Consider the following 23888-nt stretch of genomic DNA (forward strand, 5'->3'; position numbering starts at 1 on the left):
AGGGAAATTTGAGAAGGAAATGTGTAAGGAGATTTCAGTTATCTGTAAGAATAATAGGATGGTTATGGTAGGGGATTTTAACTTTCCGAACATAGACTGGGACTGCCATAGTGTTTAGATGGAGAGGAATTTAAGTGTACAGGAAACATTTTCTGATTTCGGTGTGAGAATGTACCTACGAGAGAAGGTGCAAAACTTGACCTACTCTTGGGAAATAAGGCAGGGCATGTGAAGGGACGGCTGGAAAATGGGAAGCCTTCAGAAATGTGATGATGAGAGTCCAGAGAAAGCATATTCCTGTTAGGGTGAAAGGAAAGGCAGGTAGGTATAAGGAATGCTGGATGACGAAAGAAATTGAGGGTTGAGTTAAGAAAAAGAAGGAAGCATGTGTCGGGTATGGACAGGATAGATTGAGTGAATCGTTAAGATTATAAAGGCAGTAGGAGTATATTTAAGAGGGAAATCAGCAGGACAAAAAGGGGATATGCAATAGCTTTGGCAAATAGAGTTAAGGAGAATCCAAAGGGTTTTTACAAGTACATTAAAGACAAACCGGTAACTAGGGAGAAAATAGAGCCCCTCCAAGATCAGCAAGGCGGCCTTTGTGTGGAGCTGCAGGAGATGGGGGAAGAGATGGAACGAGTATTTTGCATGTGTTTACTGTGGAAAAATACATGGAAGATATAGAATATAGGGAAATAGATGGTGACATCTTGAAAAATGTCCATATTACAGAGGAGGAAGTGCTGGATGTCTTGAAATGCATAAAAATGGATAAATCGGAAAGATGATGTGAAACTTGAAAGGGTTCAGAAAAGATTTGCAAGGATGTTGCCAGAGTTGGAGGATCTGAGCTACAGGGAGAGGCTGAACAGGCTGGGTCTGTTTTCCCTGGAGCGTCGGAGGCAGAGGAGTGACCTTATAGAGGTTTACAAAATTATGAGGGGCATGGATAGAATAAATAGACAAAGTCTTTTCCCTGGGAACGGGAAGTCCAGAACTAGAGGGCATAGGTTTAGGGGGAGAGGGGAAAGATATAAAAGAGACCTCAGGGGCAACTTTTTCACGCAGAGGGTGGTACGTGTATGGAATGAGCTGCCAGAGGAAGTGGTGGAGGCTGGTACAATTACAACATTTAAGAGGCATTTGGATGGGTATATGAATAGGAAGGGTTTGGAGGGATATAGACCAGGTGTTGGCAGATGGGACTAGATTGGGTTGGGATATCTGGTCGGCATGGACGGGTTGGACCGAATGGTCTGTTTCCATGCTGTACGTCTCTATGACTATGACTCTATGACCTGATTAGGTGTACCCTAGAACTCTGTGCAGAGCTCGGGAAGTGATTGTCAGGCCCCTCACTGAGATATTTGTATCATTGATAGTCACAGGTGAGGTGCTGGAAGACTGGAGGTTGGCTAGTGTGGTACCACTGTTTAAGAAAGGTGGTAAGGGCAAGCCAGGGAACTATAGACCAGTGAGCCTGACTTCGGTGGTGGGCAAGTTGTTGGAGGGAATTGTGAGGAGCTGGATGTACGTATATTGGGGAAGGCAAGGACTGATTCGGGATAGTCAACATGGTTTTCTGTGTGGGAAATCATGTCTCACACACTTGATTGAGTTTTTTGAAGAAGCAACAAAGAGGATTGAGGATGGCAGAGCGGTAGATGTGATCAATATGGACTTCAGTTCGGCATCCAACAAGCTTCCCCATGGGAGACTGGTTAGCAAGGTTAGATCTCACAGAACACTGAGAACTATCCGTTTGGATACAGAACTGGCTCAAAGGTAGAAGCCAGAGGGATGGTGGTGGAGGGTTGTTTTTCAGACTGGAGGCCTGTGACTAATGGAGTGCCACAAGGATCGGTCCTGGGTCCACTGCTTTTTGTCGTGAATATAAATGATTTGGATGTGAGCTTAAGAGGTGTATTTAGTAAGTTTGCAGATGACACCAAAATTAGAGGTGTAGTGGACAGCGAAGAAGGTTACCTTGGATTACAGTGGGATCTGGATGAGATGGGCCAGTCCCTGGGGAGTGGCAAATGGAATGTAATTTAGATAAATGCAAGGTGCTGTATTTTGGGAAAGCAAATCTTAGCAGGACTTGTACACTTAATGGTAAGGTCCTGGGGAGTGTTGCTGAACAAAGGGACCTTGGAGTGCAGGTTCATAGCACCTTGAAAGTAGAGTCGTAGATAGATAGGATAGTGAAGAAGGCGTTTAGTATGCTTTCCTTTATTGGTCCGAGTATTGAGTACAGGAGTTGGGGAGTCATGCTGCCATTGTACAGGACATTGGTTAGGCCACTTTTGGTATATTGCATGCAATATTGCAATAGAGAGGATGTTGTGAAGGATGTTGTGAAACTTGAAAGGGCTCAAAAGTTTTACAAGGATATTGCCAGGGTTGGAGAATTTGAAATATAGGGAGAGGTTGAATAAGTTGGGGCTGTTTTCCCTGGAGTGTCGGAGGCTGGGGTGACTTTATAGAGGTCTATAAAATCATGAGGTGCTTGGATAGGATAAATAGACAAAGTCTCTTCCCTGGAGTGGGGGAGTCCAGAACTAGAGGGCATAGGTTTAGGGTGAGAGGGGAAAGATATAAAAGAGACCTAAGGGCCAACTTTTTCACGCAGAGGGTAGTGCATGTGTGGAATGAGCTGCCAGAGGAAGTGGTGGAGGCTAGTACAATTGCAACATCTAAAAGGCATCTGGATGGATATTTGAATAGGGAGGGTTTGGAGAGATATGGGCTGGGTCCTGGCAGGTGGGACTAGATTGAGTTGAGATATCTGGTCGGCACGGACGGCTTGGACCAAAGGGTCTGTTTCCGTGCTGTACCTCTCTATGACTCTGACAGTAATTGGCTTAGATTTGTCCTGCTTTTTGTGGATGTGAGATACCTGGGCAATTTTCAGAATTGCTGCGTTGATGCCAGTGTTATAACTATATTGAAATTGCTTGGCAAGTTTTAGAGCACAAGTCTTCAGTACTCTTTCCAGAACATTGTCAGGGCCCATAGTCTTTGAAGTATCCAGAGTCTCTTGGATTGAGTAGAGTTGGCTGAAGACTGTAATGCTGAGTATCAGTAATGCTGAGGAGCACTGACAAAGGCTGTGATAGGTCATCTGCTCAGCACTTATTGCCAAAGATTGCTGAAGTATTTGCAGATTATCTTTTGCACTGTGCTGGCTCTTCCATCATTGAGGTTGGGGATAAGTGTTGAGCTTCCTTGTGTAGGGAGTTTGTTTCGTTCATTACTATTCATTCAGCAGGACTTGCTGAGTTTAGATTTGATCCATTGATTTTGGGATTGCTTTACAGTGTCTGTCACTTGCTGCTTATGCTGTTTGTCATGCAAGGGGTGACACTGTGACTAAGTGGTTAGCACTACTGCTTCGCAGTGCCAGACATCCAGGTTCGATTCCATCCTTAGGTGACTTCACCTAGTCAACGCTTTATTTTTACATATGCCTTGATGCTGCTACCAGCATGCCCTTCACTCTCCACTAAACCCTTTGCTTGGCTAGGAATGGTCAAGCGGGTGATGTGCCATGCCATGAGGTTTCAATGTTGAGTCTGATTCTGCTGCTGTTGATGGCCCACAGTATTTCACGGATGCTGTGTCTGCATTGAGGTGCTAGGTTTGTTTGAAGTCTGTGACCGGTGACAGTTTCTCACAATACGTTGTAGGATATTCTCAGTGTGAAGGTGTGACTTCATTTCCATGAGAATTGTGCATGCTTACTTGTTGCGACACTGCCAGGGGTAAGATCATGTCTGCAGGCCTGATTGATAAAAGGCGGATGAGGGCATTCTGTTACTCGTTTATTTGTCTCCCCTTTATATTATGTCTGTTCAACTAAGGGATACTGTATTTGTGTATCATAATATGAATCCTTATGTTACTTTTAATTTCAGTTGTAGCATTTTTGCCTCCGAGTCACAGGCTTTTTAAAGATAATAATTGATACTCTCTGGTGCAGTAAAACTACAGTGCTGGAGATTTAAGTCAAAATGCCAGTTGCCACCTCTTTTGGCTGTAAATGTTTCCATGACAGTCTTTTGAATAAGAGCAAAGGATTTAGCCCAGAGTGCTGGTTGTTATTCATTCCCCAATCAACTTGATGATAAAGCATATTGTCTGGTCACAGGGCCTGGAACAGAAATTACATAAGCGTTGTAAGGAACTTGTAATGTTTGGGTTTGAGGTGGGGCTAGAACTGGGTGCCCAGGCTAGGAGCAGCACTGGATTTGCTGCCTTTGCCTAGTTATTATCACTTTGTGAATACAAAAAACCAGCAATTGACTCCTGTCTGTCATACTTTACAACATTATTGTCAACATTGTATTTTTGAAGAGCACTTTGAGGCATTCAGTAATCATGAATTTCTTTCTTTACATTTACCTTGACTTAGTCTAGAGCTGATCAAATATTTTTTTTCTGATCTGTTTCCACTCTAATGCCTCCGATTTTGTGATTGTGGAAGAGAATGTGCTGAGGATGTTTTACGGGAAGGGTGTGAGTAAATAGCTTCAGGTGCTGAACAATAAAATGGAGTCTGACTCCTGAATGGGAGGCAGGGTAAGCGTCAGCTGCTGCGTGTGGTTTGCGGGAGATATTCAGCATGGTGGGAATTGTTTAAATAGCAGAGTTGTTTATTCGAAAGAGAAAAACCTATTGTCACATGCTTTCTTCTGCAATTGCAATTAATCCTCAAAGATTTGTCCTTTAGGCCACACTTGCTGATGGAACAGAGAGGATTTAAAGGAGCCATACCAATTGTTTTTGCAGTGACCCCTGTTGCCTTGAAGCTCACAACCTCAAACTTTCTTCGCATGACCTCACTGGGTTCATAACCCACAATTGAGAAGCCCTGATCTAGGTGATTTATGAACTTGAGATTCTGTGGAAGTTTGTATTCCAGTAGCTTTTAATGGATTTTTTTAAAATCAGCTATTCGGCTAAAATCTTGATCTGAAAGAACTTGACTCTGTTTTGGGAGATCCCAACAGAATGTGGGAGGGGAGTCGATATTAAAAATGAGGATAACTTGCAAGGAAAGGAGCACTAGCACTCGGGTAACACTCATGGAATACAGGGCGAACTAGCCATTTGGATACAGAACTGGCTCAGAGGTAGAAGACCGAGGATGGTAGTGGAGGGTTGTTTTTCAGACTGGAGGCCTGTGACCAGTGGAGAATCTCAAGGATTGGTGCTGGGTCCTCTACTTTTCTTCATTTATGTAAATGATTTGAATGTGAACATAAGAGGTCTAATTAGTCAGTTTGCGGATGACACCAAAATTGGAAGTGTAGTGGACAGCAAAGATGGTTACCTCTGATCAGATGGGCCAATGGGCTGAGAAGTGACAGTTGGAGTTTAATTTAGATAAATGTGAGGTGCTGCATTTTGAGAAAGCAAATCTTAGCAGGGCCTATACACTTAATGGTAAGATCCTGGAGAGCGTTATTGAACCTTGGAGTGCAGGTTCATAGCTCTTTGAAAATAGAATAGCAGGTGATATGATAGTGAAGGTAGTGTTTGGTATGCTTTCGTTTATAGGTCAGAGTATTGAGTACAGGAGTTGGGAGGTCATGTTGTGGCTGTACAAGACATTGTTTAGGCAACTGTTGGACTTTTGTGTGTAATTCTGGTCGCCTTCCTATTGGAAAGATGTTGTGAAACTTGAAAGGGTTCAAAAAAAAACTTACAAGGGTGTTGCCAGGGTTGGAGAATTTGAGTTATACGGAGAGATTGAATGGTTGGGGCTGTTTCCCCTGGAGCATCTGAGGTTTATAAAGTCATGAGGGGCATGGATAGGATAAGTGGACAGGGTCTTTTCCCTGGGATGGGGGAATCCAGAACTAGAGGGCATAGGTTTAGGGTGAGAGGGGAAAGATATAAAAAAGACCTAAAGGGCAACATTTTCACGCAGAGGATGGTACGTGTATGGAATGGGCTGCCAGTGGAAGTGGAGGAGGCTGGTACAATTGCAACATTTAAAAGGCATCTGGATGGGTATATGAATAGGAAGGGTTTGGACGGATATGGGCCAGGTGCTGGCATGTGGGACCAGATTGGGTTGGGATATCTGGTCGGCATGGACAGGTTGGACAGCAGGGTCAGTTTCCGTGCTGTACATCTCTATGACTCTATAACACTACAGTATAAAAGAAAGTTTAGTCCTCCTTTTACTCTGGCTGCCTCCCACAATTTAATGTTTACAATCTTTAACCTAATGTTTTAATTGTTCCTGATTATATAGCTGAATTTCAGCACCACAAAAATGCCACCATAAGGTCGCGATTACTTCATTGCAGATATTGGAATTTACTGTGCAGCATGAGCCTGTTAGAGACATTGAGCAATTAATGAATTAATTTCAAGTTAGCTGACTTGAAAATTGCTTAAAATAGAAAGCATGAAATGAAAGATGGAAGAAAATAAAGTACTTACAGACTTTTAGGCAATCATGGCATTCAACTTGCACAAATTACTGTATCGCAAGCAGTAAATGAAATTAAAGAATGATCCATCTATTTTGTTGAGGCATGAATGTTAGTAAGCATATCAGGAAAACAATTCCATAATTTTAGTAAAATGTTTATCAAGTTTTAACAGACTAGACCTTTGTTTCACACATCGCCAAAGATGCAGGACTCTTTCATCACTGCCTGATATTAGGTTCTGAACCAAGCTCTGAAGTCATGCGGATGCATGTTTTGAGAAGGGAGATGCCCTACTAGTGTCATTCCATCAAAATTTCCTTTTTCTTAAACATGTTGGTCTTTGTCCCGCTCAACTACATCTTTTTATTAACGTTTTCTGTTGCCTGTATATTCCTCCCCACTTATTTCTCATAATTTGAGTCACTTCCCATTACTAAACCCAGTAGTGGTTAGTCTTTTGTTGAACTTCTTAAATAGCTACAAAGAGTGGAATCTGAAATATGCTGTTAACAGTCCATTCCACTTCCCTACTCCATCTTCCAGTTTGTTCAGTACTAAGTTGAATGTCCCAATGATTGCAGTTCTACCTTTTCCATCATTTTATAGATTTGCTTACATAATTTGTCCTTAACTTCCTTGAGGCCTTGTCTGTTTTCTGGTCATTGTATGTAAAAAGACCCTTGACCCTATTTTTGAAGAGAAGCAGTGGAGTTGCCCTCTGCATTCTCGCCTGTGTTTAACCTTCTGAGCGAACATGACAAACAGATTCATCATTATTATGTAACCGTAAATTTTAGTTGTGCTCCAGAGCTTACTGCACCCTAGTTAGGCTGTTCTTATACAGCTACAGTATTAACATCTATCCAGCAATGTGGGAAATTGCCGAGGTATGTCCTGTACGTAAAACAGCATCCAAATGTAGCACAGCCAATTAACAGCCAAAACAGTCTACTGTTAATCATCAGCAAATTCATGTAGGGATAATCAATTGTGCTGTCCAACAGTATCCTGCTTGCTCTCACTTAGTTTGATAATGACCACTGTCATTCAGTTCTTGAACTTACTACATATTGGTTCAAACATGACAAAAGAGCTGAAACTCAGGTTGGTAAGAGTGACTAACCTTTACACCAATAATTCATTTGGCATCAAAAACCCCAGTAAACTAAAGTCAGTGTGAATTGTGAGGGAGAATTCCCTGCTGATTAGAGTCTGACCTAGCACAAAGGAAGTGGTTATGGTTGATGGGTCACTGATGTCATTGGGTCAAAATGCAGCCATCATTCCCTAACAGCATTGTGGGTGAGCCTATCTTAAATTAACTGCAGCTCCCCCCTGCTGTCTTGGCCTTTGGAAATGGTGGCCAAGTCAGTGAAGCCCAATTCTTGTGAATAAATAAAAATTGTATTTTGGCACTTGCATTTGTTTTTAGTATAACAGTTATACCTGGAAGGTTCTGTAAGGTGCTACAGATGCCAGCCTGTCTATCTTTGTGTTCACTCCTCTCCATCTACCTATTAGTTTCTATTTCTGGTGTTTTTAATCATTCATAAGATAGTATTGCTGACGTGGTCAGTTATAATACTGTGCTACCGTATCCTCGTAACTAATGACAAGATAAGATTCTTGTTTTTCTTTCTTTCACTTGCTCTTTTACCCATTTTCTCAATCCATATGGGTGTCACTTTTTTGTTATTTATGTACCTCTAATACTACAACTCCACTGACCCCCTTCTTTTTCTTACCTTTTTAATTGCATTACATCTTGCCGTCTTTAACTGCAAATACTGCTGTCATGCCCTTGGTGATGCAGGCATAATCTAAGTTTTGATGTGTCGGTTAATTACACTCGTGGTCCCTCCTCATTCCTAATTTCTATTCATGGCAAATGTGTTGAATCCAACTTCCACCAAACAAATTTAAAGTTTTGTATACCCTTTCATCTCTTGAGTAATCGCATTGGTTCGATCGTCGCATTATCCTGATTGAAATCGCTATAGATTTAAACTGCATTCTAGGATAGTACCACTTGTGTGGTACTGAGAGAGTGCTGCACTGCTGACAATACGACCTTTTGAAAGAGTGCAAAACTGAAGTTCTTTATGTCCCCTCTGATGAAGGATCCCATAGCTACTTGTAAATTGCAGGCATTCTCTGGAATGCCAGATTCTTTACCAACATTTTATTTCTTAACCAATATACAAAGCAGATACAATGGATATTTCTAGGCAACTCACTGTTGAAGACTCTCTGAATTTTATTAGCATTATTTCCCTGGAGCATCAGAGGTTGAGGGGTGACCTTAGAGGTTTATAAAATCACGAGAGGCATGAATAGGGTAAATAGATAAGGTCTCCTCCCTTGGGTAGAGGATCCCTAACCAGAGGGTTTGGGTTTAGGGTGAGAATAGAAAGATTTGAAGCGAACATAAAGGGCAACTTTTTCATGAGGGTAGTGCATATGTGGAATGAGCTCCCAGAGGAAGTGGTGGAGGCTGGTACAATTACAACATTGAAAAGGCATCCAGATGGGTAAATGAATACGAAATACTTAGGAGGTAATGGGCCAAATGGGATTAGATTAATTTAGGATATCTGGTCTGTTTAGTGCTGTACGTCTTTATGACTCTAAGTAGGATTTGGAAATGTGGGATAAGTGATCAGGATGATTGTGGCAGAGAGGACAAAGTGATGAGATAGAAGTGTGGTTATGGAGGAAGGAGCAGCCAGGAAAGGAAGAAGGCAGATACCAAAATATATTGGTCTGGGAGTGTGTGTAGTGTTGCCTTACTAGAGTGCTACCTGAACCTCGAGGATTAAATTATGAAAAGTCAATTAGATAAACTAAAATTGAAGTCCCTGGAGTTAAGAAGCTTGAAGGGTAATTTCAGAATTATTTACAATATTGAAGGGTACTAAAGATAGCTGAAGGAAGAAAAAAAATTCCAGTGATGATTGAGTTTAGAATTCGGATGTGCATAAGTTTTGAAATAGAACTAACCCTTTCATAAAGGAGGTGAGGAATTAGTTTACATACAAGGCTAAGTGGAAGTTTGGACCTCTTCTGCAAATAGCAGGCAATGCTAGATCAATTGATAATTTTAGACTTGAGATTGATAGAATTTTGTTAACTAAAGGTCTTGAGGAGCATGGGACAAATATAGATTTGGGTGACACATGAAACATGATGTCATCGAATGGCGGCACACTCTTTTGGAGTACTAAATTATCTATTTGTTGCTATATTGAAGCAATGTCACTTGTAAAGTTGGAAACAGAGAAACCAATTTGCGAAAAGCGAGGCCCCATTTTTTTTTAAATTTAACTTTTTTTTTAAAGAGGCAAGCTCTTTGTGGAAATTGTGTAAATGGGCAAAACTATAATGACATAAGCCTAGCAGCCAAGTTTGTGAAGCTGCATTCTAAAAGCTTACTTGCTTAGAGTTCTATACACCTGCAGAAGAAAAAGATTTACAAGGGTTATGTTTCCATTCAGTATAAGCCTCATGGTACTTTAAACCAAAGACAGGGATGGAAATCACTGCTGATTTTGGCCTGAGTCCTGGCTATTAGGCTCTGATGGTTTGTTCAGCTCATTCTCCAACTTTGATTCCACTGTCTGTCATTGGTATCATCTGCAGACTTTGCTTACTTTCATATTTAAATACATTTAATGTAATGATTTGGAAGAGAAATATTTTAAGGGCTAACTGATTGTTTAATCATTTCACTTGACATCCAACTCCCACGTGAACTATTTTAACAACAGTCTAATGTCTACCTTGTGGCCAAAGCCTTATTCACTTGTTAACAATACATAGTTTATGCTGGGACTGGAGAAACAGATGTGCATCTGATTCAAGGTGAATTCTGTTGTTTGACCAAGGCCAACTTATTAGATTATGCTAATAGCTGCATTAACAACCAGTTTAAAATAATTACTTGAATTTGTAACATTGCACAATTTTATGCATGCTGTCTGGGAAATTTACATTATCGAAGTGACGTCACTTCAGGCAGACATCATTAGGTGTAAATGTTCTGAAAATGCAAAAGCTGTTGTTAAAATGCAAGTTTTATCTTCCTTTTTGAATTCAGAATGGTTTGTCTCAGTCTCGTTCAGACCTGCGAAAACCCAATATAGAATACTGGGCCAAGGGGGCTGAGATATAAATGGAAGGGGGTGGGGATGGTGGGGGGAGGGGCGAGGGGCGGCGGAGAAGGTAGCTAGGAATGTGATAGGGAGATGAAGGTGGGGGTGGGTGGTGATGGTGATAGGTCAGAGCAGATAGGTGGGAATAAAGATGGACGGGTAGGACAAGATGAACCCCCACATTCCTGATGAAGAGTTTATGCTCTCAATGTTGATTCTCCTGCTCCTCAGATGCTGCCTGACCCTGCTGTGCTTTTTCAGCGCCACACATTTTGACTCTGATCTCCAGCATCTGCAGCCCTCACTTTCTCCTGTACATAGGGGAGCCCTCATTTACGAAGGCTCATACTGACTAGCACAAACTCATACAAGGATTTTAGTAATTTTAAAAACCTGACATGCAACCATTCATGAATATAGGAAATGGTTGTATTACACTGTCCTACATTATGTTCTGATTTGCTTATAAGTTGTCTTAAGATTCATCTCTAAAACAGAACTTGCTACCCAGGGATTGCCCTGTGCTATATATTTTAATATGATTCATGATGAGCACTGGTTTTGGTCATCTCATTTCTTCAGGTTGCCTTTCCCGTCGTCCTCACCAATTGAAAACATGATTACAATGATCGAGATTATGATTAGTTTTTTGAATTAAATATGTAATGGACAATTAAAATGAAACAACAATTGTAGCATGGGTTCAGTTTTGCAATACTCTGTCAGCACTCTAAAGTGATGAACTATAGAAACACTATATAGGGAGTTTTTGCCTTAACCAGATGAAAATCAGGAAATTGTAATTGAATCGTTGTAAATTTATTCTTCTTATTAACTATTGAAATTTCCTGATTTATTGAACGATCTGCTTATTTGCAGTGTGAGATCCAAGGAATAAAAGGAGAAATGTTCTTGTTTCTTTTCCCTCCCCACCTGATGCTTCGCATATCTTAGAATTATCCTCTCAGGCTTGCTTGATTAGTATACACACTCTTAAAATTTACCAATGAAGCAAGTATATCAATGAAGAGTGCAGCAGGACTTGCCAGGAGCAGCACCAAGCTTACTGGCTAGCAGAAGGCAGAGTGTGTGGATAAAGCTATCTGGCTGAGAATGGTAACTGGTGAGTAGTGGAGTTCCTCAGAGGTCACTGTTGGAACCACAATTATTTGTTACACATTATAAATCTTGAAGAAGGAGCTGAAGGCATTTTTAAGTTTGCAGATTATATAAATGGGTGGAGGGACAGGTGGTATTAAGGCAGGAAGGCTGCAAAAGTCCTTGGACAGGGTAGGAAAATAGGCAGATAGAATATAGTTTGGGGTTATGAACTAGGACGAATGGCAGCATAGACTATTTTCTAAGCAAGCAAAAAGCTTTGGAAATCTGAAGCAAAAGGGGATCTAGGAGTCCCACTTCAGATTCAATTCACAATTGGGAAAGCAAATGTTAAAAAGCAAAAGTAAGTATTCATTTCGGGAACGCTAGAGTACAAGAGCAGAATGAACTGCGACTATGAAAGGTTCTGTCTGACTGCATTTGGAATATCATGAACGATTTTGGACCCTCTCTCCGAGAAAAGATGTACTGGCCTTGGAGAGGGTCAAGAGGGGTTTATAAGAATGATTCTGGAGATGAACAGCTTATTGTATGATGGGCTCTTGAGGAGTCTGGGTCTGTACTTGGTAGACTTAGAAAGATGGGGTGGCGGGGGGCGGGGTGGAATCTCATTGAAGCTTACGTAATAATGAGGCCTGAATAGAGTGGACATGGAAAAGATCATTCCATTCATTGGAGATACTAAGAACTGAGGGCACAGCTTCAGAATGAAGGGACAATCCTTGGAACCGATGAGTAATTTCTTCAACCAGATGGTGCATCTGTGGAACTTGGTTTCCTCAGCCTTCAGAGGCAATAAGTCATTGAGTGTGTTTAAGACAGAAATTCTTGATTCTTGACTTGTAAGGAGATCAAAGGTTATGGGGTGAAAGCAAGAGAACGAAGTTGTGAAACACATCAGCAATGATTGAATGGTGGAGCAGACTCGATGAGCAGAGTGGCATAATTCTGTTCCTATATCTAATGGTCTTAAGCTTTGCAGTTCTGCCATGTCCAGTTGTGTTGTTGGATAATTTTAAAATTCACTGAGGAAGTACAAATCCACAAATGTCTCCTTCAAAAAATTATGGGGAAGCCCAGCACATCAGCACAAAAGACAAGGCTGAAACATTTGCAACAACTTTCAGTCATCAGAGCTGAGTGCATGATGAGGAAATTCCCCAGTACCATAAAAGCTATCTTTCAATCAATTTGATTGACCATGTAACATCAAGAAGCTGCTGAAGGCCTTGGATACTGCAAGGTCCGTGGGCCCTGACAGCATTCTGGCAATAGTACTGAAAATTTATGCTTCAGAACTTGCCGTGCCCCTAGTCAAGCTGTTCTAGTACAGTCGCAACACTGATATCTACCCAGCAACAGGGGGAATGGCCCAGGTACAACCTGTATACACAAAGCACGATAAATGCAGCCTGACCAATTACCTCCCCATTTTGATAGTTACTAAAGTGATGGAAGGTGTCAAAACCATTGCCATCAAGCAGCTCTTGCTGAGCAATAATCTGCTTATTAATGCTTAGTTCAGAGTTTCTCCAGCGTCTCTCAGCTGACTGCCTTTACTCAAACATGACAAAAGAGCTGTGTTGAGATTTGACTGCCCTGATACTGATGCCACTTTGAACGCCGTGTGGGATCAAGGAGCCGTTGCAAAACGAGCCTCTGTGGGAAGGATGAGGGTGTTGGGCAGTAGCACAAAGGAAGATGGTTGTGGTTGTTCTAGGTCAGTAATATCAGCTCCAGAGTTCCCCAGAACAGTGTCCTGGGCTCAGCCATATTCAGCTGCTTTGTTCATGACCTTCCTTCATTTGGAACAGGACTAGGTCATTCATCCCTTTTTGAACCAGTTCAGCCACGATCTCATTAAATGGCAGATGTGGGGCCTAATTACATATGTCTGCCTTGGGGCCATGTCCCTCAATGCCTTTGCTTAACATCAATGTATTTATTTTAGATTTAAAACTGATCTAGCATCATTTGTCATTTGTGGAAGTGTGTTCCAAACCCCTCTCACCCTTTCTTTGGAGAAGTGCTTCCAAACATATCTCTCGAATAGTCTAGCCCTAATATCACATTGTGCCTCCTAATTCTAAAATCTCCAACCAGTGAAAAAATAGTTTTTGTTTACCTTGTCTTCTGTTCATACCCTGAAGGCTTCAACCACATTTGGAAGCTCAGTGGTTAGCACTGCTGCCTCACAGTGCCAGGGGCTTGGGTTCGATTCCCGCCTTGGGCAAACTGTGCGGAGTTTGCACATTCTCTCCGTGTCTGCATGGGTTTCCTTTGAGTGCTGTCATTTCCTTGCAGAATCCAAAGATGTGCAGGTTAGGTGAATTAGCCAGGCTAAATTGCCCAAAGTGATAGATGCGTTAGTCAGGGGTAAATGTAGGGGAATAGGTCTGGGTGGGTTACTGTTTGGAGGGTTGGTGTGGACGTGTTGGGCCGAAGGTTTCCACACTGTATGAAATCTAATCTAATCTTCTAAATTCTAGGGAAAACAGGCGTAGTTTGTATAATCTGCCTCCTATTTTAACCCCTGACATATGTGTGTCATTCTTTGGGAATTTTTGCTGATTGTGCAATCTTCACGTTTTCATGATTCCTCATACTGAAGTGCCCATGTCCAGATGCAACAAGACCTTACAAAGGACAAGTAGCATTTGTACCACAAAGGTACCAGATGATGACTATCTCCAACAAGAAAGAACTCAATCATTGTCCCATGACATTCAATGCCATTACTATTGCTCACTCCCCTACTACCCGCATCCTGGTAAGAGTTAGAATTGACCAGACCTAACTGGTCATATGAAATGTGACAAGTCAGCGGCTTGGAATCATACACTAACCACCTGATTCCCCAAAGCCTGGGTACAGTTGCCAGTGCACAAGCCAGGACTGTTGGAATGCTCCCCATTGGTGTGGGTGGGTGCAGCTCCAACGCAACTCATAATGTGACAGCATTCACAATACAGCAGCTCTCTTGATTGGCCCCATGTTGACAAATATTCAGTCCTGGGTAACAAGGCATCTTTGCCAGCATCTTCCAAACCTATAACCAATATCAACTAGAGGGACAAAGGCAGTAGATACATGGGAATGCAAGTTACTGTCCAAGCCAGTCACCATTCTATCTTGGAAATACATCACTGTTCCTTTACTGTCATTGTGTTGAAATCCTGGAACTCCCTTCCAAACAGCATTGTGGGCTTACTTACACTAAGTGGACTGAAACAGTTCAAAAAGGCAGCTCACCGGTTAGCGCTACTGCCTCTCGGCACCAGGGTCCCATGTTCTATTCTAGCCTCGGGTGACTGTGGAGTTTTCACATTCTCCCAGTGTCTGCATAGGTTTCCTCTGGGTGCTCCGGTTTCCTCCCACAGGCCAAAGATGTGCAGATCAGGTGAATTGGCCGTGTTAAATTGCCCATAGTGCTAGGTGCATTAGTCAGAGGGAAATGGATCTGGGTGGGTTACTCTTTGGAGAGTCAGTGTGGCCTGGTTGGTCCTAAGGGCCTGTTTCCACACTATAGGGAATCTAATCTAATCTAATAATCTTCTCCCGGGCAATTAGGGATGAGTGATAAATGCTGGTCTAGTCAGTGAAACCCACATACTGTGAATGAATAAAATAAATTCACATATGTGATTGAATATGATCAAAGTTTCTCCTCTAGGAGGAGCTCAAGCATTTATTAACAATTTCCTTAATGTTCTTTCTACTTCTCTTCTGTTGTGAAATGACTGACAAACTTTAAGGGAAAATAAGACAGGTTACGTAGAATATTGAATAACTGCTTTCAAAAACATCACTCGCCTCTTAAACTGTGCTGCCTTCCCCAGAAAATAAATCTTTTATTTTTACTTAATTTCTACTTTATCGTTTTCCACACATAACTGGCATTCATTTGTAAATTTCAATGAATTTTTTTTCAATTTCTAAAAGCATTGCATTAATGTATGGAAAATCTTGTACCTGTAATGTGAGAAGACATGAGTTATTGATATTGGCTGTAGTATTGTGAACAGGTGTCGATTAACATCATGAGCTGGTATGGAACACTAGAAAGGGACTTAGCAGAAGTGCAATGGCTGACTGAGTTCTTAAAAATCTCCCTTTTCAGTTTATACATATTTTTTGACCATGCACCATTTTGTGCACTCCTTTGCCCATATTATATTGAGGCGTTTTTGTGCCTTCAAATTCCAGAATCTTTTTTCCTCTTCTCCCATTAATTCAGGATATTGCTAAATGTCCAGTCTGTTTACTTGTGGACCTACTTAACCGCCAGATTATTGAACCTTGACGAAAAGCTACTTCCATAGAAAGATCATATTTTAACTTTTTGATCCAAGAAATAGGCACCTTAGCATGAAAGGGATTTGTTATATGGTCAGCTGGGAGGATTTGTTGCATAGAGACAGTTGGAGGACTTGCAGATGCTGGCGATCAGAGCTGAAAAATGTGTTGCTGGAAAAGCGCAGTAGGTCAGGCATGCTAAGTTGGAGATGCTAAGACCATGATTAGAAATCTCTGGTTAAAACCTTGTTATTATTGACCAAATGGAACAGCTGCAGACTGATCTATCAACAATCCAGCACGTAGGAATTAACCTGTGACTTCTGAACTGAATAAACATGTTAAAAAGAAGGTATGTCCTTGTGTACTTTTTATGGATAAAACCCTTGATGTGCTTTTTCCCCTTCAGCAATTTTCAGAAGATTCAAAGTTGACTAGTTTGTACTGCCTTCATTACAGTTGGTTTGCTGACATTTGCTGCTGGAATTTTTGTCCGTCTTGACTTTGCTAAAGCTTCTGAAGGACATATTCTTTTGTTCATTTGGTGCCTGGGCTCACAGCATCAATGGTTAACTTAATTGCTTCAAAGCATACTAGAAAAGGTAAAGTCTGGAGACTCGACACATGGTGAGCCATGTGTCTGTGGTGAGTAAGTTGTTGGAGGGAACCCTGAGAAGTAGAATTTATATGCATTTGGGAAGGCAAGGATTGATTAGGGATAGTCAGCATGGCTTTGTGTATGGAAAATCAATGGTGAATGAGGTTTTTGAAGTGACAAAGAAGATTGAAGTATGGGTGGTAGATTTGGTTTGCATAGACCTCAGTAAAGTGTTTGTCAAGGTTCCGAATGGTAGACTGGTTAATAGGGTTAGACCACATGGGATCCAGGAGGGAATCGTCAATTGGATACAAAATTGACTTGAAGGGAGGCGACAGAGGGTGGTGGTGGTGGAGGGATAATTTTGAGACTGGAGACCTGTGACCAGTGGTGTGCCGGGTTCACTTTTTCAACATATTATAAATGACTTGCATGTGAATTATGGTTTGTAAGTTTGCAGATAACACCAAAATATGTGCTGTGATGGACAGCGAAGATTATTGGAGTACGACGTGATCTTGATCAGATGGGCCGAGGAGTGGCAGATGGACTTTAATTTAGGTAGATATGAGGTGTTGCATTTTGGTAAGACAAACCAGGACAGGACTTAGACAGTAGATGGTGAGGCCCTGTGGAGCATTGCTGACAAGAGACCCAGGGTACAGGTGCATAGTTCCTTGAAATTCAAGTCACAGGTAGACAGGGTGGTGAAGGCAACATTTGGCACGCTTGACTTCATTGGTCAGTGCATTGAGTACAGGAGCTGGGATGTCATTTTGCCATTGTACAGGACTTCGGTGAGGACACGTCTTGAATACAATGTACAATTCTGGCTGCCCTTCTGTAGGAAGGACGTTGTTAAGCTTGAAATGGTGCAGAATATATTTACAAGGATGTTGCCAGGGAGAGACTGAACGGGTGGGCTTTTTTTCTTCCATGGAGCATCAGAGACCTTTATTAGAGATAGATAAAATCATGAAGAACATGGAGAGGGTGAATAGTCAAGGTCTTTTTCTTAAGGTGAGGAAGTCCATAGGTTTAAGGCGACAGGGGAAAGATTTAAAAGTTAACCCTAGAGTTCTTTTTCTGGAAAAAAAACTGCCAGAGGAAGCGGTGGAGGCTGGTACAATTACAACATTTTAAAAGGCATCTAGATGGTAATATGAATAGAAAAGGGTTTACAGTGAAATGGGCCAAATGCTGGCAAATGGGACTCTATTAGATTGAAATGTCTGGTTGACATGGATGGCTTGGATGGAAGGGCTGTTTGGCTCTATAAGCAAAAGATGATGTTCATGACCCAGTCATTGATGTTTTTCAGAGCAGTATTAGTCTCCAAATGAATGTCATGTCATTAAAGCAGATGCAAGCAGCTTACTGGTAAGCACTATTCTGCAAAGATTTCACCAGTCCTACAATAGTCACACCCACCTGCTCGCACGCCTATTAAATCTACATTTACGCCTTGCAAAACTTCACAGCTATTACCAGGACATCAACCATACCGAGTAACTACCTGTTTACTTTGATTCTATTGAAGCTCACTACACTTAGCCTCATCTGTGTGGGTGAAAACATGAAGAACTGCCTCCAAGCGTTAGTCTGTGCTGCTTGGAAATTCCTTTCCAAATAATCCAGTTTAATCTTTTGTTCAGGATTTGAGCTATTCTATTGATGTATGGATTTAGCATTCGTATGGTGTGATCCTATGGGATTGGATCACCTAGAGTTCAGATCATTTTTGTCTTTTTCATTTATGGTCACTTCCATGAGCAGAAAGTAGTGGTTGCAGTGGTGAAGTTTCTGCTAATCTAGTGTAATATGAAGTGACCCCTGGATCCCAATTTAATGATGAGATCTCTGACCAAGGAAATAAGCTGTTCACCTTCAGGGTCACAAATCTGTCACACTGTAGGGGGTTAATAAATGCTTCCAGTGTAATGAAGGAATTTTTCAAAGCTGTTGTCACAAAGATGCATCCATGTACCTCTAGTCTGATAGGTAGTTTGTAGTTAGCTTGGGCGAGTAGATTCTTGACTGTCTATCTCCCTGCATTGAATGGTATATGTGCAGGCAGGGGTGAGTAATTAAGATCCAGTAGGCATGACGACAGGAACTGAACACAAACCCTTGACGCACGACAAATAACTGGTCTTACAGAAAGGTCAGAAGGCTCAATCTTCAGAATGATTGTAGTGGTGTTGTCACAGATACTAGTCAGCTCGAGGCTGGTACTGTATTTTCATACCTGTGCTCATTTGAACAGTTGCAACAGAACATGATCAGTACTATATTATTCCAGCAAGTTGTAAAAGTGCATAATGAAATGTTTCTGACCTGTGTTTGGAATTGTTGACGCTGGCATATCTTTTTATTGTCCGTGAGGTTGCCCTATTTATTCTTCATTTCTGACTACCTTTCCCTTCAAGTTTGAGAGTACAATCTGAGATTCCAACCTATTTTGTGTACTTATAAATGAGTCGTTGAATTTTTCTTGAATAATTAAGTAGGTACTTAACAAAAAAAAATCTTTTGAGAGTGGAATATGACTTAAACATTGAGCTGTTACTGCTCACTGCTGTTTGTAAGCTGGCTGAATATTGTATTGAAGGGGCAGACATTTCCTTCAATTAAATACAGAAATGTGAAAGCCATTGTTTCAGCCCCTGTCAGAATCTCCATAAGTTAGCCACTGATTCCTGTCTCTTTCTAACAGCTAAGACTCGACCAGATTGTTTGCATCCTTTCTGCCATATTTAATCCTTAGATTAACATCTGACATGCGTCTGTTCTGCAGAATGTAGATGAACTATTTTCACCTTTGCACTGCCCAACTTTGCTTCTGATGCTACTTCCAAAGCTATCATACGTAACTTTTTATCTTTGTGGCCTTGCAATGTATTAGGCCTGCCTCCCACATTCCACTCCCCATGAATTTGAGCTTGTTCAAAACTCTGCCTATATCCTTATCCAAGCCAGTCCTTACTGACCTCTTAGCTCCCAGTCAAAAAGCTGTTTTAAAAATGATCGTTGTTTTCCAATCCCTCTGTGATCTTTCTCCTTCCTATCTCTTATCATCTTCAACCATACAACTTTCCATGATGTATGGACAATTTTAATTCTAGTGTCTTCAGCATTCCCAATTTGAAATATTCTACCATTGGTGGCTGTGCCTTCAGCTATTTCGCCCTAAGGCATAGGATCCCAAACGGTGGTTCACAAACTCCGGCTTGCGCAAATCGAGTTGCAAGCTCCAAGGCAACTGTGGAGTGGATACTCTGAGTTGGCAGATCTGGGATAAACCATGAGGTCCCTATTTGAGTACGTCTTTTCCTTTTGTCTGTAGGGGTAGGGTTGATTGGGTTGATTGCTCACAGTAACAGACCTTGCAAAATAATAGGTGTTTTGCTTGTTTCATTGTGCCCGTACACTTGTCTGAATCCCCACCCCACTCAACAGCTGTCTTGCACCCCAGAATTTTCACTCTTCTGTCGCACTAAATGTGATGCATTAAAATAGGTCACAGCAGAAAAACGTTTGGAAAACACCGCCTGAAAGTCTGGAAATCCCTCCCTTAATTTCTGTCTCTTTTAAGAAACTGGTTAAAGCCTGTCATTACATGAAAACCAACAATAAATTAGACATTTTTTGTTTGATTAAAGGTGCAATATAAATATAATTTGTTTTTTTTATAACTTCATTCTACTGCCCCCCCCCCCCCCTTCCTGCTGAACACTTTCAAAAGAAAGAGCCCAGTAACCCTTTCACAAGTTGACTCCTGTACCACTAAAATATATGCTTGGTAACAAAAAAGAATTGATAATCATGTTAAACAGTGACCTTTATAGCCATATATAAAAGCAAACTAGATATTAAGAGAAAACCTGATAACTGTTCTAAAAGTAAATATGGGTGCCATCATATCATCATCTTTTTCTCTTTTAGTAGGTTTTTGCTTAAACCCAATTATTTTGCTATTCATTAAAAAAATTCAGTTTCAATGTTTGATTTTTGATATGTTTTACCTTTTTCAGAAAGGTATTCCTCAAAATGATTTCAGAGATATTCCATCTAAGTTATATATTTTAACATTATTCATATATTTTTTGCTGTGTTCTTGTGATAAAATAGACAGTGAAAGTTTTTTTTAATCTATTTTAGAGAAGTTGGTTTGCAGAAACCATACCAGGATCTGAAGAGAGAAATGTCTAACTTACACTTGGTGACAAAGACACAAGCTGAACTTCTGCGAAAACTGTTAGCCACACAGGGCTCAACAAAGAATGGTAAGTAATGTAACGTGTGAAGGGGAAATGGTCGGCCTTAAACCACTGATTCTATCAATACCAATAAAAGAGCAGCTATCAAATATATCTTGTCAGCATCTCCTGATAAGTCTAAATACGTAGGCTATCGTCTAACCTTCATGTATATTAGTCTTGTCTATCTCTTGTTGATCAGCTTCACACACAAAGGTGTTACTCATACAAAACAAATGTGTTCTGTATTTTTTTTTCAGTTCTTGTGGCTTCATCTCCACAGTTGAGAAAACTACTACCCTTTGCAAGCAATGCTGAGGTGTGACCCAAGCCATTTTGTAGCAACCTTATTGTCCAATTTCTCAACTGACAGGAAGAAAATTCTTCATTTTATAAAACAAGCCTTCAAGTTAAAAGATATAAAATATATTATTTTGTTCTTGTTAATATATTGCCTTCAAAAAAAAGTATGTTACCCCCTTTTTTGGTTTGGATTTGTTTTCAGTCTTATTGCTGAAACCTTTGTGACTTTTTTTTGACACAGTATAAAATGTTTTAATTCTTCCATGCAACATTGTTATTGACAGGCCCAACATTGGCTTGCTCAGCCATGTTGCTGGAGAGCTGAAGTTACGTGCAGGCTAAAATCAAAATTGCTGGAAAAACTCAGCAGGTCTGGCAGTGTCTGTGGAGAGAAAGTTACCCTTCTTCAGAGTGATCTTCTGAGATTTTCCAGCAATTTCTGACCTTTTTTCAGATTTCTAGTATCTGCATTTCTTTGTTTTATTAGGTGTAGGTTAGGCTGCTTAAGGATGGCATGTTTCCACCGAAATAGTATTAGAACCAGATGGATTTTTATGACAATCGATGATCATTGTTTTGGTTACCATTCTGCAGACTAGTTTCCAATTCCAAATTTATGAATTGATTTAAATTTCTCCTGCTGCTGTGCTGACGTTTGAATTCATGTTCTTAAATCATTGGCCTGGGCTACTGGATTATTAAGCCAGCAACATTACCACGATTCCACTGTTACCCCTTTATACATAACAATACCTGTTCTATTTCACTAGTAAGGTAGTTGAGAGCTATTCATCTTTTATATATATTTTAAAGTCAGCGGGACTGGCAATCATCTGTCGAGAGAGAAACAGTTAAAGGTTTTGAATCCGGTATGACTTTTCAGAACTCCTTTGGCTCTTGGCTCACAATCTCTAGTACAAGCAATTGACTGTGCAAAAGCTGCACTTTACAATCTTAGGCACTCTTTGGAAATTTAAAGAATGTATTACAATTGTACACCTTTGATCAACACTAAAGGAGCTAGAATCTCCTGGTTGCGGGGTGAGAGATGGGTCCATTGACAGATGGTGCCTGAACAGTGGTGACTCTGACATTGGTGGTCCAATGGAGGGGTGTGTTGAATAGCCAGCTCAGGGCCCATGGCATAGGCAGCAGAACAAAGATGGACTGTCTTTCAGCTCTACTTCATTAAACAATTCAAAATGGCACCAGGTTGTGGCAAAAGTTGAAGCTTTTCACTGTATTTTACTGGGTTGCTCATTGTAGATGATAAGTAACAATCATCATTCATAACAAATGATAATCCTCATTGGAAACTTCAAACTTGAGAAATTTTTAACTTTTGTAAACTGTGAATGGTGCAGATGAGTATTTAAATAAAGATTTTCTTTTGAGGCAAGAAATAATTCATCTGCATCAATAATTATCAAATTATCAACTGTCAAAATTAACAAATGGAGCATGAGTGTAACAGTCCTGCTGCTCCAAATCCTACTGTGCCCCCACCTCTCCTTCCTTTTACAAAGTCAGAAATATTAGAGGCTGGCCAAAAAGTCCTACTATTCCTTTTGAAGTGCACTGCTAGGGTCAAATATCTAGATTAACAATTAGGCCTCAGATGTTTCCCTGTGCGGTCTATCTCCTGGAAAACTTGGCACCAGAGATGTGGGTTATTGTCAAAAGAATCTGGGCTGCAGAATTATGGACCTGTGATCAGGCCATGATGTGAGCTGTACATTGCTGTGACAGAGCTGCTGTTGTCATGCACCACAGCTGGGTGATCCAGCAATAACTTGTTCAAACAGCTAAATATGGACAGAAAACTATGCTGCTTACCTTCTACTCCCTTGCTTCAGGTGACAGAACATTTTTGTTTTCACAGTGCTCTCCTGTCAGATCTTGACGCTGCATTGAAACATTTTATGGTGGACAATAAATGCAAACTTGTAGTCACTGTTTTGCCTTGTTCTAATGAGTGACTGCAAATTTGAGTGTAACTTGACATCAGAATGTATAATGTTTTATGTCTGTCCTCCAAGTTATGCCCATGGAGTAATTTTTCAGTTTTTAAAAATTTTCTTCATGCAACAACTTACATCATAATATGGAACAAACTCGTATGAAAAATGCCATCTTGATTAAATGGGACATTCCCCTTTTAAGACTATTTTCATCATGTAGGTGCTGTTTTGATTGAAGAGCCATCCTATTTCTCTTGTATACAGCAATAAAATCCAGTGTTTGTGATGAACAAACCAGCCATCTGTGACTGGCAACATTTTTGGAACAAAGCGTTCCAAGAGATACTCAGTACTAATATTCTGGCCAGCAATAGGGGATGGGCCTGTTTCAAAGCTTTCATACGTCCCTCAGGATAGTTGGGGCATCAGTGAAGAGGATTTCAAAAGGGACAGGAAATAAAGACCATCAGTTATTTGGAGAAGAAAACATGGATAGAGACTCCATTTTAGGGAATGCTGCACTTAACTGTGTTGGCAAACTACTTGGCTTTTGTACAATGAAAACTCCAGGAAGTCCTACAACAGTTGAATAACTTTAGTGAGGGCTGAAGGAGGACCTAGAAGCTTTGGGGGTTCAAAGGAAGCCATGCACCATAAGTACTTTGCTACAGTTGCTAATACTTTGAAAAGTTCTCAAACAGTATTTACTAGTTGCAACTGAGCAAGATTGGAGCTCAGAAAAATCTAGT

At 40.8% G+C, this 23888-nt stretch overlaps 1 protein-coding gene across 2 annotated transcripts in view; it reads left to right on the forward strand.

Annotated features, from left to right (window-relative positions):
• Positions 1-23888, forward strand: part of azi2 (5-azacytidine induced 2) — a 69986-nt gene that overhangs the window by 42349 nt on the left and 3749 nt on the right. For both annotated transcript variants that reach the window (XM_072575205.1, XM_072575206.1), the window contains exon 8: positions 20778-20902. In XM_072575205.1, coding sequence (XP_072431306.1) covers positions 20778-20902 — 125 coding nt within the window. The remainder of the gene's footprint in view (positions 1-20777; positions 20903-23888) is intronic.

Source organism: Chiloscyllium punctatum, chromosome 8, assembly GCF_047496795.1.
Source record: "Chiloscyllium punctatum isolate Juve2018m chromosome 8, sChiPun1.3, whole genome shotgun sequence".
In the NCBI taxonomy this organism is placed as follows: Eukaryota; Metazoa; Chordata; class Chondrichthyes; order Orectolobiformes; family Hemiscylliidae; genus Chiloscyllium; species Chiloscyllium punctatum.